Source organism: Macaca mulatta, chromosome Y (genome assembly GCF_049350105.2).
Source record: "Macaca mulatta isolate MMU2019108-1 chromosome Y, T2T-MMU8v2.0, whole genome shotgun sequence".
Taxonomy (NCBI): Eukaryota; Metazoa; Chordata; class Mammalia; order Primates; family Cercopithecidae; genus Macaca; species Macaca mulatta.
In genome coordinates, this window is record NC_133427.1 from 12,993,530 (window position 1) to 13,014,557 (window position 21,028).

The following is a 21,028-nucleotide window of genomic DNA, read 5'->3' on the forward strand; positions in this document are numbered from 1 at the left end:
TTGGAGATCTTGTTAAAATGCAGATTCTGATTCAGTAGGTTTGGCATGGAACCTGAGATTTGCCAGTACCCAGGTGATGTGAAGCTGCTGATCTGAGGATCATACTTTGAGTAGCAAGTCTCCATAGCACCAATTTTCAAATTTGGCTGCATATTGGAGTAACTAGAGAAACATTTCCTTAAAAAATTTACTGACTTTTGAACCCTGCACTCAGCCGATTTAATTGGTTTGGGGTGAGGCATGGACATATAAATTTTTCACAGTTCCCTAGATGATTCTAATGTACTCAGATACCTTTTACTGCATGCTCCAACTTCTTGTCTTTTTGCAAGGTTATTTTAATTTCATTTTTCTGAGACACAGTCTCACTGTGTTACTAAGGCTGGAATGCAGTAGGGGCAATCTTGGCTCACTGCAACCGCCACTTCCCAGGCTCAAATGATCCTATCACCTCAGCCTCCTGAGGATCAGGGATCACAGGTGCACATCACCACACCCAGCTAATTTTTGGTATTTTTGGTAGGGACAGGGTTTTGCCATGTTGCCCATACTGGTCTCAAACTCCTGAATTCAGGTCATCCATCAGCCTCAGCCTCCTAAAGTGTTAGAATTACAAGTGTGAGCAAGCAAGCCAACCTGCAAGGTTACTTCCTTCCTCCAGCTTCCAGAACTTCTATTTTCCCTGCCTTGTTTGGTTTCTCCCCTGGTAATTTGATTATTCTCATTTATTAGGCAGAACAATTTGAAACTCTACTTTTTAGTCCCATGGGCCAAACTTTGGGTATCTAAAGCTCCATACAGTTCTGCAGATCCAGTGTTTTCCAAAACTATGTTACCTGTTGCCCTGGCAGAATGTGGTATGAAGTGATGCATAAACAAATATTGTTTTAAATTCTAAATCATTCTGTATTTATTTTAATGTCATTGTTCAAAGTGTAGCTAAAACGGTACATCTGAGCTTGCAAATATTATTGTTTAGGATAAGAAGTTAATTTTAAAAACAGGTAAATAACAATAGAGGCTCAGGGCAGATACAACAAAAATCTTGAAATGATTTGCAAGTGATTGAAATTCAAGGGTGCCTATAAAAGCATAGCCTTCTTTCCAAAGCCATAGGCTTTAGAAGCACAGAAGAACTGGCAGAGGTGTTCAAAGACAACAGCATTTTTTCTTCTCCCCCAACATATAGGTAGCAATATAAAGATTTATTTCTGAGCTCATATGAATTATGCCACTAATCTTACTCAACACATTGACATGGATACAATTAGTTTTGATCACAATATTTTTTTATTAAGAAATTTCACAAGATTTCGAGACAATAGCACCAACCTTTGAAAAATTCATGATCTAAAGAAAAGTAAATTCTAAGAATCACTCATGAAATATAAATACAAAAAATGTTTGATTCCTTAACCAGCTAATCTTTAACAAGAAAATGGGTGAAACTGTTCAGAATTGTTAAGAACTAATGCACAAATCCAGAAAGTGTTAAAACTCCGAAGCAGGATAAATTTTTTAAAACTCCACACCTATTGACATAATTGGGAAAGTTCAGAACACCAAAGAAAAATTGATCTTAAACAGCAAAAAGACAGACAGCAGTCCTTTTGACTCTCAGTAGCAATAGAGAACTAGAAGATAACAGAGTAAAATGCTCAATATTCTGACAGGGAAAATACTTGTAAACCTAGAATTGTCTATTCAGTAGAATTATCATGAAACAAAAGGGCAAAATCAAAATATTTCAGGTGGGAAAAAACCCAAGAGTACCACATCACACTGTCACACAAATCATAAGTAATTTGCTACAGGAACAAGGAAAATGATTCAGAAAGAAGATCTGAGATATGCAGAGAAATGGTAAGCAAAATATTATTACATTTGTGGGTGGGTTTAAAAAACGATGTCTACTTTATATGATGAAAACAGGATAGAGCTGAAGTAGTGAATAACTTATAAACTGAGAGAAGGGAGGGTATGCAGAGCTAAAACATCCTAAAGACCTTTGTATTATGAGCTTTATATTTTAAGTTTACATTTTAAAATATTAAAACAAACACTTAAATGCGCTTAGAGTGCATTACTCCAAATAGTGGGAAAAATAACACACACACAAAAAAACATACACACACACAATCCAAAAGAAGCTTCTTCTCTAAGTCTTATTCTGAGCATATTACCACTATCTTCTAGTTTCTATTGCTACTGAGCAGCTTCTTCTGTAAGTTTTAACTTTATTTTTTGTATGCCATTCTTATACAAGGTAAGTAGTGTGTATAATTTCTTATTGTGAGCGTATCCTTAAATAATCATTTTCTCATGAGAATCGCTTTCAGCCTAGGTTGTAGAAGCATTCATCCAAGTTGGTTTTATGTTTGCTTCTGCCAGGAATTCTTGATGCCCCATGTCTAGGATCTCTTCAGGCAGGAGACAGGGTGATGGTGTAGGAGGATCAATTTCTTGGCTTGCGGATTCCAATAATTTGTTATAGATTTAAACCATGAACTTTGATGACATGCAGGTCTAGGGTTTCAAAATTTAATCAGAGTTAAATACGTATTTTCTTCATCCAGAGATGGGACAAGCTTCCTCATATGCTCGTTCACGGGTGATTTGCATTTTTCCTACTCCATCCTTTTCCTAAGGATTTTAGGGACAATGGCTTTTTGCAGAGTACTCATTTCCAGTTGCCACCTCGAGCCCTTACCTCCTGCTCCTAAACATCCACACCTCAAGTTAGAGAGAGTAACTACATTTTGCCCACATCTGGGGGGACCAATCTTCCTGGTTTCCTTAGGGACGTTGTAATTTCTCAGTGCTAAAACCTGTAAGTTCTGGGCAAACTAGCATGACTGGTTGCCCTACAACCCAGCCCCCATATCCAGGGTGGAAGAAAAATCAGTTGAACAAGTCATTGCTCTTGTTTTCAGTTTATTTTTGGTACTTGGAATTTCCCTTCTTTTTTTATGGGTTTAGCTGCCTATTGAATAAAAACTTTTTTTTATCCCGCATTAGTAGGTGATAGTATGAGACACTTCTCATGTTATAGAACTCCACCATTTTGCCAGTTCAAAAAGTAACATTTTAATGCTTTCAGTCAGTACAGAAGTGAAGTCTGAGGATAAAGGTGACAGCCACTCAGCCCTGTGTGTATAACAAGGTGCTGCAGTGGTCCCCAAAGTTATGTGATTGGCTCCACCAACTGCCCCACAGCTTGATGCTGCTCTAGGCCCTGGCGCCAACCTTGAGAATGTTTCAGAATTCTCTAGGAAGGCCTAGCATCTTCCTGTAAGGCCTAGATTTTAAAATGTAAAATCCCTGAGCAAAGAGAGATTCTTTTATTCTGTTCACGCCTGCATCTGCAGTACCTTGTAATCACAGGCACTCAGTAACTGTTTCTTGAAAGAATAAACATCCTGGCCGGGCACGGTGGCTCAAGCCTGTAATCCCAGCACTATGGGAGGCCGAGACGGGCGGATCACGAGGTCAGGAAATCGAGACCATCCTGGCTAACACGGTGAAACCCCGTCTCTACTAAAAAATACAAAAAAACTAGCCGGGCGAGGTGGCGGCGCCTGTAGTCCCAGCTCCTCGGGAGGCTGAGGCAGGAGAATGGCGGGAACCCGGGAGGCGGAGCTTGCAGTGAGCTGAGATCCGGCCACTGCACTCCAGCCTGGGCGACAGAGCGAGACTCCGTCTCAAAAAAAAAAAAAAAAAAAAAAAAAAAGAATAAACATCCTGAATGTCAAAACTGGCATATTCTTCCATCCAACCCCTTCTATCTCAAACTTGACAGAAAGTAGTCCAAGCTTCTGGCCCGTCTGTCTCCTTCCGTTTTCCAGACTTGCTTCTTTTTATTTCCGTAGGCATTTAAAAAGATTTTGGGGTGGGTGTGAAGCTAACAGTGATTGTGCTAACCCTGTGCATTCCGGAAGTCATTTTGAAACTACTGCCTAGTCCCATTAGATTATCAAAACTATACCACATATTTCAGTATGCATACTTATTTCAAGGAAGTTTTGGAGGTGATGTGTGTGTCTCTCGGTCCATGTGAGGGCGGGACCCCAGGCACTGGCCCTGCACCCATGCACGGCGTACCCTGCGTATCGTACACAACCACAGCGTGTGGGACGCCGTCGTCCCCCGCAGGCCCCCACCTAACGCCAGCAGGGGGCGGGGGCGCTGCCACCCATTGGCTGAGGCCGATACCACGCGCCCCGATACCCGGCACTGGAGGCACCTCCCAGAATCCCGCGGCCCACGCCTCAGTCCGCCTGCGCTCCTCAGCCTGGCGGGTCCGCTTTTAGAGGCTCTTTAGCTTTGTCGCCTGCCCTTGATTTAACTTACACCTTCGCCTTTGGCTCCTTTGACTGCTCGAAGCCCCGCAGCCAGTTCCCGCGGACTTCACCAGCAGACCCAGAAGTGGTGGGTGAAGCAAGCGTCTGTTCCTCCTTGAGCCTGTCAGGAACTGCTGCCTGCCGCCATCATGGTGAGTTGAGGGAGAGGCCTGAGGGCCAACGCCTGTGGGGTCTTCACCGGTGGGCGAAACCAGGCCCCGCCTCACTCTCAGATTTCCCATTCTGGGGACACCCGCCTAGACGCACTATGAGTCGTGTCCGGCAGGGTGGGAAGAGGCAGCCTCGCAGTGGTGCGGCCTACAGAGAGGCCGGCACGGAAGTGGCGGGACACCGAGCGTGGCGTGATGGTGGGCCCCGGAGAAGCACTGCCTCATAGGCCACTTGCAAGGGCCACAGCCTTGGTGCGGCACCCATTTCCTGCCCTGGGTTCTCTCCTGGTAGCGGTTTGGGGTGCGGGTTCCACCCCTCCCCGCTACACCCCCCCCCTACTCCGAGGCACCCTTTTTCGTTTCCCCCTTCCCCATGCCCAAGCATCCCCACCCCGCCAACTTCACTTCTGACGCTCTCCAGGTGGCTCCGCAAGATGGCGGCAGGCCGGCTGAGGGACTTGTCTCCTTGGACTGGGAGGGCCGGAACTTCTTCCGGAAGTGGTTCCCTTCTGGTCCATGTACCGGGTGGGGTTTGTGGGGGCCTGAATGTGGTGTGTGGGGAAGCCCTGAAGGCTTGGCCTGCTAGCTGAGGGGGCTGGGCAGGAAGTGCCTCTGGCCTTTTCGCGCCTGCCAGCTGCGGGAACTAGCTGATGGCAGCTCCCTCATGCTGTGGCGACAGGCCCAAAAGCTCGCCTGACGCCATTTTTGTGGCATGAGGTCGGCTTCAGTAGTTGCCATGGAGAATTTTAGAATTTTTGAACGCCAGGCACGGTTTTTCCCCTCTAGATAAACCAGGAATCTTTGACAAACTGTCTCTTTGGTAGATAATGTTGGGTGTGCGTTTCTGTGAGTTTGGTAAATGCCCAGCGTTGATTGAGAGCAACAACACATGTGGCTCTGAATACGCAACCAAACACTGAGTCACAAACATGCGTGTTACATGATGTGTGTGTTTCTGCATTGATAATTCTCAGTCTTTAAATTTTTAGAAGTAAAAGATTTATACACAGTTTATATGACCATGTACAAACATTAAAATATATATAATTGAGCAACTATTATGTGTAAAGTGTATAACATGTAGTTATCCATGCTAATATAAAAATCACTTTGAGTTGTAAGTAATAATTATTTACAATAATACTTTTCATTTTTAGAGGTAAAGGGAAGTAATGCTAATAGTTTCATTAGGTTTTTTTCTGATTAAAAAAGTAGTATATTTACTCATTTGAAAACAGTCACAGTAAAAAAATAGCGATCCATCTTAATACCAACACACATAACCACAGTTAAATTTTGATACATGAATGCCTTTCCAGCTTACATGAATGCCTTTCCAGCTTATTTTTATGCAGTTGCAATTGCGTATAGATAGGCCAACTTTTACAAAAGTTACATTGTACTACTTAATACTGTTTTACAGCTTGCAGCTTTCAATTAATGTGGGTATTATTCTGAACATAACTTTAGTTTTCAGTATATCATGTTAAAAATTATACTATTATTTTACTAAATTCCTTTATTATGAATACTTTTTCAGTATTAAAACTATCACGGCTGGGCTCAGTGGCTCATGCTTGAAATCCCAACACTTTGGGAGACTGAGGCAGGCGGATTACTTGAGGTCAGGAGTTTGAGAACAGCATGGTTAACATGGTGAAACCTCATCTCTACTAAAAATACAAAAAATTAGCCAGGCATGGTGGTGTGCACTTGTAATCCCAGTTACTTGGGAGGCTGAGGCAGGAGAAACACATGAACCTGGGAAGCAGATTGCAGTGAGCTGAGATGGTGCCACTGGACTCCAGCCTAGGCAGCAAAGGGAGACTCAGTCTCAAAAGAAAAAGTGCTGTGAATATCCTTGTGTAAATATCTTAGCATGCTTGTACTATTCCTTGAGATAAATTGCCGTAAGTGGCATTGCTGGGTAAAAGCGCTTTGCCTTTTTATAGCAATTTTATAACTAATTCTCCTCATTAGTGTGGTGGTGAGTATCCTCACCTATCAAATTATGATACTCCTTTTCCAAGGTACTCTTGGTAAAGCATGTATCAGTATTTTCCCACTGATGGTGTGTAGAGTGATCTCTGTTTCATACCCTTTCTAATGAAAGGTAGTAGGATTTTTTAAATTGTCAAATTAATAGCTGGACAATGTTACACTATGTTGATGTGCACTTTTTAAAATCATCAGTGAAGTTGATCATTGATCATTAACTTTTTAAATTTCCTTTATAATTTTATTTTTCTTATTCGCTTGTAAAAACTCTGTATTAATGTTCACATTTGTGAACATTAATAGTGGAAAAATATATATAGTAGTAATGATGAGGTGCCCTAGTGCCATTACCTTATTCCTATTTTCAATGGAGATGACTCTAGTATTTCACTTTAAGCTTAATGATAGGGTAGCATTAGATGGATAGAAAATAAGGTTCCTCTATTTCTATTTTACTTAGGTTTTTAAAAAATTTAAAAATGAATGCTGTATTTTATTAAACACTTCTTCAATGGTGAATTAAAGTAGCATATCCTGCGAATGGAGTATCCTTTCATTGCCAGTATAAACTAGATTCTTTACTGCTGGAATTTTGCATTTGTGTTGAGGGGATCTTGAGGCTTTGTTGCTTATATGCTTTTTAACTTTGTAAAATGCATTGAAAAGTACTTTTTTCCTCTTTGAAAATTGAAGAAAAGTGTTTAAATATCTTAATCCCTTGCGTATTCTAACTTTATTTCAGGTTTCTGGTATGTGTGTGCACTTCTGTGTAACACAACACATACACTCAAGTCACCTGTTTCCTTTCAAGTTGAAACAAATCCCAGGGAAACTGAGTCAGATATCGTTCGGTGTTCTTTTTCAAGATTGTTTAGTAAAAATAAAAATTTCTCTACAAGTTTACCATGTACTGGATTTCCAAATTTATTCCTGTAGAGTTTGTGCATGACATTTTTTTATGACCTCTGGCCACAACCCATTTTTCAGGTCTTATAAATACTTTTTCTTTCTTCGCTTTTTCTTGCTTAGTTTTGCCAGGATGATGTATTGCTTGAATTTCATCCTCCACACCCACCACTCCCCGATAATCTGCTCTTGGATTTACTTAAAGTTTTGATTCTGATTTTCACGTCATGTTTTCTTAATTTTAGCATTATCTTTTTTTGTTCCTCTTCCTGCTACTGTGAATGTAACTTTGATGACTGCAGATGACTGGCTTTTTCCTGGTCGGTTTTTCTGAATATCAGTTTGCTTACATGTTCACATAGTAATGGAATTAGACAGTACTAGAAAAGGAGCTGACATACCAGGAGTTTAAATAATATTTTTTCGAGCTTTTAGCTGTATTTGTCACTTGGTTGTCTGCATATAACAAAGAATATATTTGCTATAAGTAGCAATGAGAGTTTTGTATATGAAGGTCTTCATTTCTCATTTCAAAATTCACCAACTCACTTGAAGGTGTGATTGAGAAAGTTACTTCTTTAATGCAGTTTGTTTGCAGAATGCTATTGATGGTTATGATGGTACTTTCTTTAAAATTAAACTTTTGCTTATCCTGAGCACTCATTTATATTTTTGGTCATAGTTTGAAACTAACCCAAGGTTGTCTATTGATTGTGGATTTTTATATGTACATTACATAAGTATGTATAAATACACACACGGTAGAAATTGAACAATTCCAGCTAATCAAACCATGGTAAGAATGAAGTACATTGCAAAAAGTGAAGTACATTGCCTGCTTTGTTGGCTTTGAGAGCCACCTGCTGGCTGAGTACTAGGACATGATGATGACTTCCTTAATTTAAAACGTTATGGCGCTATTAAAGTGATTCGGTGAATTTTGTATGTAGGATTCCAGTTAAGCAGGCAGCCAATTGGCAATATTCAAGCTAAAGTCAAACTTCTGACAATATCAAATGCCCTTTTTCTTCTTTACCAAACTACTGTTGTTTCCAGTATCCATTTTACAATTGTATAGAGTGTGAGAATCGGAAGAGACCCAGAGATCTTTTCCAATCATTCATATTCAAGCAAGGAAACTGAAAGTGAGGTCATGAAAGATTTACTTTACTGAGCAATGGAAATCAGGTTCTTCCAAAACAATAATTTTCCTCTTCAATTCTTGTGCCACGGTTACAAGGTTTCTTAACCACACGCTTTTCTTTTTTTTTTTTTTTTTTTTTTTTTTTTTTTTTTTTGAGACGGAGTCTTGCTCTGTCACCCAGGCTGGAGTGCAGTGGCCGGATCTCAGCTCACTGCAAGCTCCGCCTCCCGGGTTTACGCCATTCTCCTGCCTCAGCCTCCCGAGTAGCTGGGACTACAGGCGCCCGCCACCGCGCCTGGCTAGTTTTTTTTTTTTTTTTTTTGTATTTTTAGTAGAGACGGGGTTTCACCGTGTTAGCCAGGATGGTCTCGATCTCCTGACCTCGTGATCCGCCCGCCTCGGCCTCCCAAAGTGCTGGGATTACAGGCTTGAGCCACCGCGCCCGGCCAACCACACGCTTTTCAAATTTTGGACCAAGTGATTCCTTATTGTAGGAGCCTGTCTTGACATTGTAGGATGTGCAGTAGTATCATACCTGGTCTTCAGCCCATCAGGTTCCAGGAATACATCTCAGTTGTGACGAGTCATCTAAACAACCCTAAATCCCTAAAATACGGAATCAGTGCATTTCCGTAACCTCTCATAATCTGACACAGTTTTCTGCCAGATGTTACACTTCTAAATTAACATACAACCCAACACTATGGTGCAAATACAATACTGTAATATAGCTTGTTTATCAAAGACAAACATTTCCAAAGTTCATCCCCCAATCAAGGGGGAATTGAAAAGGAGAAAAAGAAACTACAAGAACCTCAGAATTTCAGCTTATTTTCCAATATTATTCTGTTTGGGATTTCTGAATGAACTGAAAAGAGATTGGTAAATTGTCTGTAGGGAAGGGAAATCCACTCAGGTTCCCAACAGTTCAACATAATGCAGCTTAACGTCATTTAGAAAAAAATAAGGTAAGACATTTTTAGAAAGGAAGAACTTCAGAAATAGTTTTTTAAAATGTTTCTTCCACATCATTGTCATTCTTTCCTATTAAAGGAAAGAATTAGGAATTAGTTACAACCCCAAAATAACAAGTACAAGCACAAAAGAATAGAGAAAAGCAGTAAACTCGGCTTTCATTGATTTGACAATTTAAATTTCATCTCTAGAAAAGCTGTGTAGAATCAGTAACTTCTAGCATCTAATTAATAAAACAGGAACTCTACTTTCTTATTAACTTCTGTAACATCACTGTGTTTTTCAAAAAGATATACAATTTCTTTTGTCTTTTGTTTTCTTTCAAACAGGTATATGTGTAATAGCTTTCTCTTTTTCAGCCTTTTGTACTTACCTTTTATAATCAACAGGCATTTCACCAATGATTTTTAAATTAACGATGTGTCATAGTTTCCTGATCTTTCAATTAGTTCTTAATTAAAATTTCTTTAAAATAAGTCAGCTAAAATAGTAAAGCCTAAAAAGAAACTTGAAAAAGTCTACTGAAAATAAACTCAAATAACACAACACTAACTTACATTGGCATATCACTTTTACCACTTCGTATGTACAAAATGAATGACAACACAGATGTTATCTGATTTCATCCTCAAAGCAGTTTCCCCAGAGATACACAGCTGGCAAGTCAGTGGGTTATAACCACTTACCTGTAAGGGACATAAACTTAGATCTCCTGACTAAATTAATTTTTGTTTCACTATGCTGTGTTTCTCCAATATATATATTACTTGTGAATACTACTTCAGAAAATTTTATGTTAACCCTAGAATCTACTGTGGAAAGTATAAAGACAGTTCTGATCAGAACCTAGAAAATTAATGAGTTATATATATGTGGTTTTTTTATCTGAATATAAAGATGGTATCATTTATATCTATCAGCCCATTGTGAAAATTAGAATTATCAGTTAGACTGATTTGGTATTAGGAAGAAAAACGTGATTTCAAAGATGCTTTGAACACACTAGCGTTAGGGAAAAGGATTATAACCCTTTTTTTAGAAGGAGCTGTGACGTATGAGCAAGTAGGATATCCATGATCCATTTCCAAAGTAAAACAGGCATACGAATACAGGGAGTGTTAATGTTGTAAAAAACTCATGTTAATTTTGGTGAAAAAGGCAAAGCAAGACATTGCTTTAAAACTTTGAGGTTTATTTTCTTTTTGGTGCAGCTTTTTTTTTTTTTTTTTCTTTTTTAAAAATTTATCCTTAGTCTACTCTGTAAAGTTAAAGGTTGTTTATGAGTACAAAACAGGATGATTTTAATAAATTTTATTTTTAAAAATCTGAACTTTCTAGTTTTTTTTTTTTTTTTTTTTTTTAACTAATTCACATGGTATTTTCACAAATACCAAATGAGTATTCTTCCACATCTTTGTACAAGGCTTGGTGATGAGCGGCACTGGGTTTAAGAAAGTACTATATGCTTTGGTTAAAATTCCATGCCAGTGTACTCTGATTAGTTTAAATCCTGAACCTGAACTTAACCTCACTGTTGACTAAATGACAATGAAAGTAATTTATATAAAATATTTTATACTTAAAATGCAAAAATTATGTTACACCTGATGTATGGGTTTTGCCTGTATATGTAATTATGATGTCTGCTTTCCAAATTACAGTCTGCTGCAAATCCTGAGACTCCAAACTCAACCATCTCCAGGGAGGCCAGCACCGAGTCTGCATCAGCTGCAGCTAGCCAAGGCTGTGTTTTACCAGAAGGCAAAATCATGCCAAACACTGTTTTTGTTGGTGGAATTAATGATAGGGTATTGTATTGATACCTCATTTTTACCTTAAAATACATTAAAAACAAAGAGATTTGGACCCTGTTACAAACTTAATATTTTTTTTGTATTTCACAGAGGTTTACAGTTGGTTTTATGTTTGACCCATAGGTACTAAAAATATCTTTGATGAAGAGCTACTGGTCATTTGGGGATGAGTGGGGGGAGAAATTTCACCTTATGGTAGTAAAGTTGTGGTAAATATGAAATTTTTGAATGCTGCATTTTTACTCTTGGAGTTCATTTCTTTTCCATAGATGGATGAAACTGAGGTTCGAAGCTGCTTTGGTAGATATGGTTCAGTGAAAGAAGTGAAGATAATCATGGATAGAACTGGTGTGTCCAAAGGGTGAGTAATTTTATCACAAATATCTGAACTCTAGTCACCTATAGGTGTCAGAGACGACTTGAAAACTGATATTCTACATTCGTATAAATGAAATTTTTTGCATTGTTGATTTCTTTCATGTAGGGGATAAAAGGATATTGCCAACTCTTTTCTTTCATCATTTTTCTTTTTCATTTTTTTTTTTTTTTTTTTGAGACAGAATCCCCCTCTGTTGCCCAGGCTGGACTGCAGTGACACCATTTCGGCTTACTTCAAGCTCCCCCTCATGGGTTCACCCCATTCTTCTGCCTTAGCCTCCCAAGTAGCTGGGATTAGAAACACCAGCCACCACGCTTTTGCTAAATTTTTGTATTTTTAGTAGGCATGGGGTTTCACCGTGTTAGCCACAATGGTCTCAATCTCCTGACATCATGATCCGCCCGCCTGCTGTTCCCAGAGTGCTGGAATTACACGTGTGAGCCACTGTGCCCAGCCTATTTCATCATTTTTCTAATGTTTGCTTTTAAATGTCTTTTAACTGATATTCTGACACTTGTGTAAATGAAATTTTTTGCATTGTTGATTTCATTCATATAAGGGATGAAATGTTATTGCCAGCTCTTTTTATTTCATCATTTTTCTAATGTTTGTTTTTAAATGTCTCCAATTTTTATTTCATATAAATGAGTTAATCAGTTTTCCAAATAATTGTTTTCTTCATACGCTGCACAGTATCTCAAATTTTAGCAACCTTGTCTTAGATAGTAAGTGAAATTCAGGTTCACAGATAATGAATTTTTTGTTAATCAATCAAGTTTTCACACTGCCCTAATCTTAGCACACTTTGACATAGTTCCGCTTAAGGAAAAGTAATATTTGTGGAGGATTTGTCATGTACATCTTAACAAACACTATCGTGGTATATTACTCATCTTTTGTCATGATCCCTTCTGTATATAGAATAGTAGAAGTTCTGGACTATGTGCTGTATGATGGTGATTTTATACTTCATCTGTCTTCTGCCTTTATAGCTATGGATTTGTTTCCTTTTTTAATGACGTGGATGTCCAGAAGATAGTAGAAGTAAGTAATCTAACAGGAAAATCTCTTTTTTATTTTACTGATACGACATTTAGTCTTAGTGATATACTCAGTGTTGTGTAAAATTGGAGAACGATATGATACACTCTCTGTTCAAAACCGAAACTTAGAGTAACCTCACATAACTTGTTAGATCCTGTTTATTTTTGACTGGTCACCTAGGTTCATGAACTACAGACAGGAAGGGTTGGAGATAGGGTGATGAAAGGTTTCTGATTGACTTTCACTTGATGCGTGTTGATACTGATTAGAGTAGTAAGGGTAAGTAAGGTAGCTTCAGGGTGACCAACTTTAATTTGGTGTGTAATTGTCACCGATCTTCTTTGATAATAGGAACTTTGGAAGGCTTTAGGTATTTACCCAAGTCTCGGAAGTCAAGACTTGAAAATTGATTCTCATTTTGTTACTGTTTTATTTTCAGTCACAGATACATTTCCATGGTAAAAAGCTGAAGCTGGGCCCTGCAATCAGGAAACAAAAATTATGTGAGTAGGAAAAGAAATTGTTATTTTTTGACACGTGTAGCTTTTCAAATAACTGAAACTAGGCTTTTTATTCTTGCTTTTTATAAGGTGCTCGTCATGTGCAGCGACGTCCTTTGGTATTTAATCCTCCTCCTCCACCACAGTTTCAGAATGTCTGGAGTAATCCAAACGCTGAAAATTACCTGCAGCCCCCAATAACGCTGAATCCTGTAACTCAGTATGTTCAGGTGAGAACTGCTTACGTTTCTGTTCTCTTGTTTATCGTAGTCATTGTACCCTCTGTGGAATTGTATCTACACTTTCCCTAGTAAGTGGCAATAGAATCCGTTTGAGTACTCTGGGTGATGGGAAATTTACTACTGTTGTTAGAAATTTCTTATTCTTAGTGTTTGTTATATGAGCTAAAAACCTTCAATATGCTTTGTAAGTCGTTCTCTTAGAAATGACCTCTGTAGACACATGAACAAATCTCTTTTTATGTCTTCCTTTTTCACCCCATATAATTAAACCTAAAGTAGAATTTGGAAGCAGCTCTCCTTATATGTCTACATAGTTTATTGTTCTCTAAGTTTAGCAATTAATCTAGCTAGTCTGTACCTACAGTGATTCTAGATGCCTCCTCATATACATTAGTGACTTCTGGATATATTCTGGTTCTGGAATGGTTAGATTTCTGACCTATTTTACTCTCTCGGTAAATCTCATGAGTTTCTGGCATGTAATTTTTCTGATGCTGGTTGCTTTGATATGTAAAGTAGGATTTGACATACTCTATCACTCATTGGTGATCAGTAACGTTTATTTTCTTCTTCATTCTATTTATGCGTTAGTTTAAAAGACATTTTCTTTTTTTCTTTTTTTTTTTTTTTTGAGATGGAGTCTCACTGTGTCGCCCAGGCTGGAGCTGCAAGCTCCGCCTCCTGGGTTCACGCCATTCTCTTGCCTCAGCCTCCGAGTAGCTGGGACTACAGGCGCCCGCCACCTCGCCCGGTTAATTTTTTTTTTTTTTTTTTTGGATTTTTTAGTAGAGACGGGGTTTCACAATGTTAGCCAGCATGGTCTCGATCTCCTGACCTCGTGATCTGCCCGTCTCGGCCTCCCAAAGTGCTGGGATTACATTTTCATTGATGGAAAATATGGTAACAAAATAGTAGTGAAATAGTTTTTCGGAGTCTCTCATTTGTTGAAAATTTTCCATGTACTTGAAATGTGTAGGGCATACCACTTCTTTTTCCTTCTCTGAACAATGGCTAGAAAAAAAGCTCTACTTGTTTCTAACATGTACTGTGAGCCATCACTGAATCTGGGTGTATTCACTATTGCTGCTACCTGTATGTTTTCAATTAGTGAATGTTTATTGAAAAATAGAAGACATTTTACTGTCTCTTTTCCAGTTGTGGATTATCTACTGCCATTAGTTTTTGGTAATGAAGTACAGAGAAAGCCATAATATCTGTAGAAGAACTGCAGTGTTACCCTATACTATTATCAAATACACAACATCTAGAAGTATTTTGCCAAAGAAATAGCAAATGTATTAATTTAGCTTAAGTTGAAATCTATCCTAAGGGAGCCTTATTAACAGTGTAAGAAATAACTTCTGGGTGGGCATATGCACACGGTATAAATAAGGTAAACTTTGCCTGGTGAAATAGTCACTTCTTTTGTCATTTGTCTGTTCTACCTCATGACTCAAAGGGTAGCATTTGACCGAGAATATTTCTTTCTTCATACGTCAGTCCATTTAGAATTCTGCATTGCTGTATATAGAAAAATAATAGTTTAAAGTTTTTCATATTTTTGTTCTGTTGGGAATGAGGTTTCTTTCTAATTTAAAAAAATGTTTTACCACATTAACCCATTCTTTCTGTCAACTTTATTTTCAGGCATATCCTACTTATCTAATTTCACCAGGCGCGGTCATCATTGGATATCAGTTGCCTGTGTATAATTATCGGGCAGTTGAAAAGGGAGGAAAATGATTTACTGTCAGATACTATTGAGGCCTTCAACTTGATTATACAAATTGCTTGAATGATTCGTCATTTTAAGCTAGTGAAATGTACCTAAAATTTAAGAAAACACTTAGAATTAGTGTAGTGAAGACCTCTGTATTGTTTAGAAGTGATGAAATTACATTTTTACAACAATATACCTAGCATTAACTTTCCTCTAGAACAGTTTTCTGAGATTTGGTGTTCCCTTCCTTTGTTTCAGCATGTATTTTTTTTTTTTATCTTTGCTGTCAAAGAGCTGAAACATCCAGACTGACTTTCAGGAATTTTGTATAGACAGAGAGTGAAATAAAACCGTTAACCCAATTCTTGGAGCACACAGTTCCAAATATATTTTTATTTTAGCTTGCTGCTTCATGATAGTAGTTCTCTGGGTCTGTTTTCAAAAGTATGATTGTATATATGACCCATAATCGTATCTATGGTAATAAATTCAAATAAATATCTTTGAGATTTTCCCAATGCCAACCCCAGAAAACTGGAGAAGAGGTGTGGTTTTTCATATCGAAGTAACAACAAGAACGTCAGGAATTGGACACCTAAAGTAGTTTTTTTTCCTGTTCTGTTTCTTTTGTTATAATAACAAATGAAAGGAACCAGAATATGTACTTCAGAAATATTGTGTATCTCATGTGTTTTTTAAAACGTGAAGGAGTATTTGAATGATTTTTGTTTTCTGTGTCTACTAAAAACTATAATACTTAGCCAGGTGGGGTGGTGCACACTTATAATCCCAACTACTCGGGGGGCTGAGGCAGCAGAATCACTTGATCCTGGGAAGCAGATTGCCATGAGCTGAGATCCTGCCACTGCACTCCAGCCTAGGCAACAAAGGGAGACTCAGTCTCAAAAAAAATAACAAATGCTATGAATATCTTTGTGTAAATATGTTGGCACCCTTGTCCTATGAATTACTTGAGATTAATTGCTATGAGTGGAATTGCTAGGTGAAAGCACTTTGCCCTTTTATGACAACTTTATAACAAATTCTGCTCGTTATTATACTGGTGAGTATCCCTGCCTAATATACCTTTTCCATGGAACTCTTGGTAAATCATGTAGTAGTATTTTCTCACTGATGGTGTTTAGAGTGCTGTCTTTTCCACACCCATTCCAGTGAAAGTTATTAGGATTTATTAAATTGTCAGCCTAATGGCTAGAAAATATTACATTATGTTGATGTGCACTTTTTAAAATCATCAGTGAAGTTGACCATTGATTGTTAGCTTTTTAAATCACCTTTTTAATTTTGTTTTTATTGATAAAAGCTTTGTATTAGTATTGACTTTTGTCATACATAGTGGAACAAATATGTAATAGTAATAAGGAGGTACCCTGGTACCCTTATCTTATTCCTAATTTCAGTTGAGTTGACTCAACTATTTCACTTGCAAGTTTCATGATACGGTAGAATTAGATTGCTAGAAAATAAGATTCCTCTATTTCTGTTTCACTTGGGTTTTTAAATAATTTAAAAATGAATGCTGTATTTTATCAGATGATACTCAGTGATAAAGTAACGTATCCTGCGAATGGAGTATTCTTGCATTCCCAATATAAACTTAAACTCTTTATGTGCTGCTGGAAATTCGCATTTGTGTTGAGGGCAGGGATGGATCATCTGGATGAGGCTTTGTTACTTATATGCTTTTAGCTTTGTAAAATGTGTTGAGAAATACTTTTTTCCTCTTTGAATATAGAGTTCATGCATAGTATTCTTTTGTTATCTGTGGCCACAACCCATTTTGCAGGTCTCGTATATACTTTTGCTTTCTTTCTTTTTCTTGCTTAGTTTTGCCAGGATTGTTTATTGCTTGAATTTCATCCTCCACACCCCCGCTCCCCGAGAATCTGCTTTTGGATTTACAGAAAGTTTTGATTCTGATTTTCACGTCATGTTTTCTTAACTTTAGCATGCTCTTTATTTGCTCCTCTTCCTGTTGCTGTGAGTGTAACTTTGATGACTACTAATGACAGACTTTTTCCTGGTCAGTTTGTCTAAATATCAGTTCGCTTCCATGTTCACATAGTAATTGAATTAGGTAATACTGGCAAAGGAGCTGACATCCTAGGAGTTTAAATAATGATAATTTTTTTCCAGCTTTTAGCCATTTTGTCACTTTGTTGTCCACATATAACAAGGAATATATTTGCTCTAAGAGCAATGAGAGTTCTGTATATGATAGTCTTGAAGCTCACGCCGTTTACTAATCCAACATTTCTCATTTCAAAATTTGCCAACTCACTTGAAGATATGATTAAGAGAATTATTTCTTTAATGCAGTTTGTTTTCAGGATGCTATTGACGGTTGCGATAATACTGTCTTTAAAATGAAACTTTTGCTTTTCCTAAGCATTCATTTATATTTTTGATCATAGTTTAAAACTAACCAAAGCTAGTCTATTGATTGTAGATTTTTTATTGTATATTATGTAAGTATGTATTAATACACACACAGTAGGAATTGAACAGTTCATGCTAATCAAGCCATGGTAAAAATGAAGCAAAAATTGAAGTACATTGCTTACTTTGCTAGCTTTGAGTGCAGCCTGCTGGCTGAGTACTAGGACATGATGGTAACTTCCTTAATTTAAAATGTTACGGTGCTTTTAAAGTGATTCGGTGAATTTTGTGTGTAGGATTCCAGTTAAGCAGGCAGCCAGTTTGCAAGATCCAAGCTAAAGTCAAATTTCTTACAATATCAAATGCCCTTTTTCCTCTTTACCAAACCACTGTTGTTTCCAGTATCCATTTTACAATTGTGTAGAGTATGAGAATCAGAAGAGACCCCAGATCTTTTCCCAACCGTTCATTTTCAAGCAAGGAAGCTGAAACTTAGGTCATGAAAAGATTTACTTTACTGAACAGTGGAAATCAGGTCCTTCCCAAACAACAATTTTCCTCTACAATTCCTGTGGCACTGTCACAAGGTCTCTTAACCACACCCTTTTCAAATTTTGGACCAAATAATTCCTTATTGTAGGAGGCTGTCCTTACGTTATAGGATGTGCAGTAGTATCCCTGGCCCTTCAGCCCAGCAGATTCCAGGAATACATCTCAGTTGTGACAGCCAATCTCTGAACATCGCTAATTGCCCCTGGGACTCAAAAATCTTCCCCAGTTGAGAATCAGTACATTTCCATATCCTCTCATAATCTGACACAGTTTTGTGCCAGATGTTACACTTCTCAATTAAAATACATCCAGACACTATGGTGCAGAGACACTACTGTAATATAGCTTGTTTATCAAAGGCAAACATATCCAAAATTCATCCACAAATGAAGGGGGAATTGAAAAGGAGAAAAAGAAACTACAAGAACTTCAGAATTTCTTTTTTTTTTTTAATTCTGTTTGGGATTTCTGAATGAACTGAGAAGAGATTGGTAAATTGTAGGGAAGGGAAATCTAATCAGGTTCCCAGCAGTCCAAGATAATGCAGCTTAATACCATTTAGAAAAACAGTAAGGTAAGACGTTTTTAGAAAAGGAAGATTTTTAGAAATCGTTTTTTAAATTTTTCTTCCACATCATTGTCATGAAATGGCCCTATTAAAGGAAAGAATAAGGAATTAGTTACAAACCCTGAATAGCAAGTACAAGCCCAAAAGAATAGAGAAAAGCAGTAAACTCGGCTTTCGTTGATTTGACAACCTAGATTTCATCACTAGTAAAGCTGCGTAGAATCAGTAACTTCTAGCATCTAATTAACAAAGCAGGAACTCTTACTTTCTTATTAACTTCTGTAACATCACTGTGCTTTTTAAAAGGATACACAGTTTCTTTTGTTTTCTTTCAAACAGGTATATGTGTAATAACTTACTCTTTACAGCCTTTTGTACTTTTTATAGTCAACAGGCACTTCACCAATGATTTTAAATTAATGATGTGTCACAATTTCCTGATGTTTCCATTAGTTCTTAATTAAAATTTCTTCAAAATAAGTCAGCTAAAATAGTAAAGCCTAAAAAGAAACTTGAAAAATAATCTACTGAAAATAAATTCAAATAACAGGACACTAACCTACACTGACATACCACTTTTACCACTTTATATGTACAAAATGAATTTACAGAAGTTACCTCGTTTCATTCTCAAAGCAGTTTTCCCAGAGATACACAGCTGGCAAGTCAGCGGCTTATAACCACTTACCTGTAAGGGACATAAACTTAGATCTCCTGGCTAAGTTAATTTTTGTTTCACTATGCCATATTGTTTCTCCAACATGTATAGTACTTATGAATACTACTTCAGAAAATTTTTCATTGACGTTAGAGTCTGCTGTGGAAAGTATAAAGACAGCTCTGATCAGAACCTAGAAAATTAATGAGTTATATGTATGTGGTTTTTTTATCTGAAAATAAAGATGGTATCATTTATATCCGTCAGTCCATTGTGAAAATTAGAATTACCATTGGACAATTTGGTGTTACTTAGGAAGAAAAACGTGATTTCAAAGGTGCTTTGAACACCCTAGCGTTAGGGAGGAGGATTATAACCCTTTTTTTAGAAGGAGCTGTGACATCTGAGCAAGTAATGTTTCTGTGATCCATTTCCAAAGTAAAGCAGGCATACGAATACACGGAGTGTTAACATTATAAAAACTCATGTTAATTTTGGTGAAAAAAGCAAAGCAAGACAAATTGGTTTAAAACTTTGAGGCTTACTTTCTTTTCGGTGTGGCTTTTTTGTTTTCAGATTTATCCTTATTCTAGTCAGTAAAGTAGAAAGTAGTTTATGTTTACAGAACAGGATGATTTTAGTAACTAAGTTTTAAAAATCTGAACTTTCTAGTTATTTTAACTAATTCACATAGTATTTTCACAAATACCAAATGAGTATTCTTCCACAGCATTGTACAAAACTCGGTGATGAGTGGCACTGGGTTTAAGAAAGTGCTATATGCTTTGGTTAAAATTCCATGCTGATGTACTCTGATTAGTTTAAATCCGGAGCCTGAACTAAACGGCACTGGTGACTAATTTACAGTGAAAGTAATCTATATAAAATATTTTATACTTAAAATACAAAAATTGTATTTCACATCATGTTTGGGTTTTGCCTATGTATGTAATTATGATGTTTACTTTCCAAATTACAGTCTGCTGCAAATCCTGAGACTCCAAACTCAACCATCTCCAGAGAGACCAGCACCCAGTCTGCATCAGCTGCAGCTAGCCACGGCCATGTTTTACCAGAAGGCAAAATCATGCCAAACACTGTTTTTGTTGGTGGAATTGATGATAGGGTATTGTATTCATACTTCATTTTTATCTTAAAATACATTATGAACAATGGGATTTGAGCCCTGTTATTGATTTAATGTTTTTTGTATTTCATGGAAGTTTAGAATTGGTTTTATGTTTGATCCATAGGTACTAAAAATATCTTTGAAAAAGAGCCACTCATTTGGGGATAAATGTGCGGAGAAATTTTTGCCTTATGGTATTGAAGTTATGGTGAAAGTGAAATTTTTGAATGCTCTATTTTTACTCTTAAAGTTCAATTCTTTTCCATAGATGGATGAAACTGAGATTAGAAGCTACTTTGGTAGATACGGTTCAGTGAAAAAAGTGAAGATAATCACGGATCGAACTGGTGTGTCCAAAGGGTGAGTAATTTTATCAAAAATATCTGAAGTCTAGTCACCTACAGGTATCAGAGAAGACTTCAAAACTGATATTCTGAAACTTGTGTAAATGAAATTTTTTGCCTCATTAATTTCTTTCATGTAGGGGAT

General features: G+C 37.4%; 1 protein-coding gene across 1 annotated transcript in view; it reads left to right on the forward strand.

The window, feature by feature from the left end:
- Positions 1-4,270: 4,270 nt before the first annotated feature.
- Positions 4,271-21,028, forward strand: part of DAZ1 (deleted in azoospermia 1) — a 60,876-nt gene continuing 44,118 nt past the window's right edge. The window contains exons 1-8 of the mRNA XM_077989811.1: positions 4,271-4,492; positions 11,195-11,341; positions 11,617-11,708; positions 12,719-12,770; positions 13,210-13,273; positions 13,361-13,500; positions 20,390-20,536; positions 20,808-20,899. Of these exons, the coding sequence (XP_077845937.1) occupies positions 4,490-4,492; positions 11,195-11,341; positions 11,617-11,708; positions 12,719-12,770; positions 13,210-13,273; positions 13,361-13,500; positions 20,390-20,536; positions 20,808-20,899 (737 nt within the window). The 5' untranslated portion in view covers positions 4,271-4,489. The remainder of the gene's footprint in view (positions 4,493-11,194; positions 11,342-11,616; positions 11,709-12,718; positions 12,771-13,209; positions 13,274-13,360; positions 13,501-20,389; positions 20,537-20,807; positions 20,900-21,028) is intronic.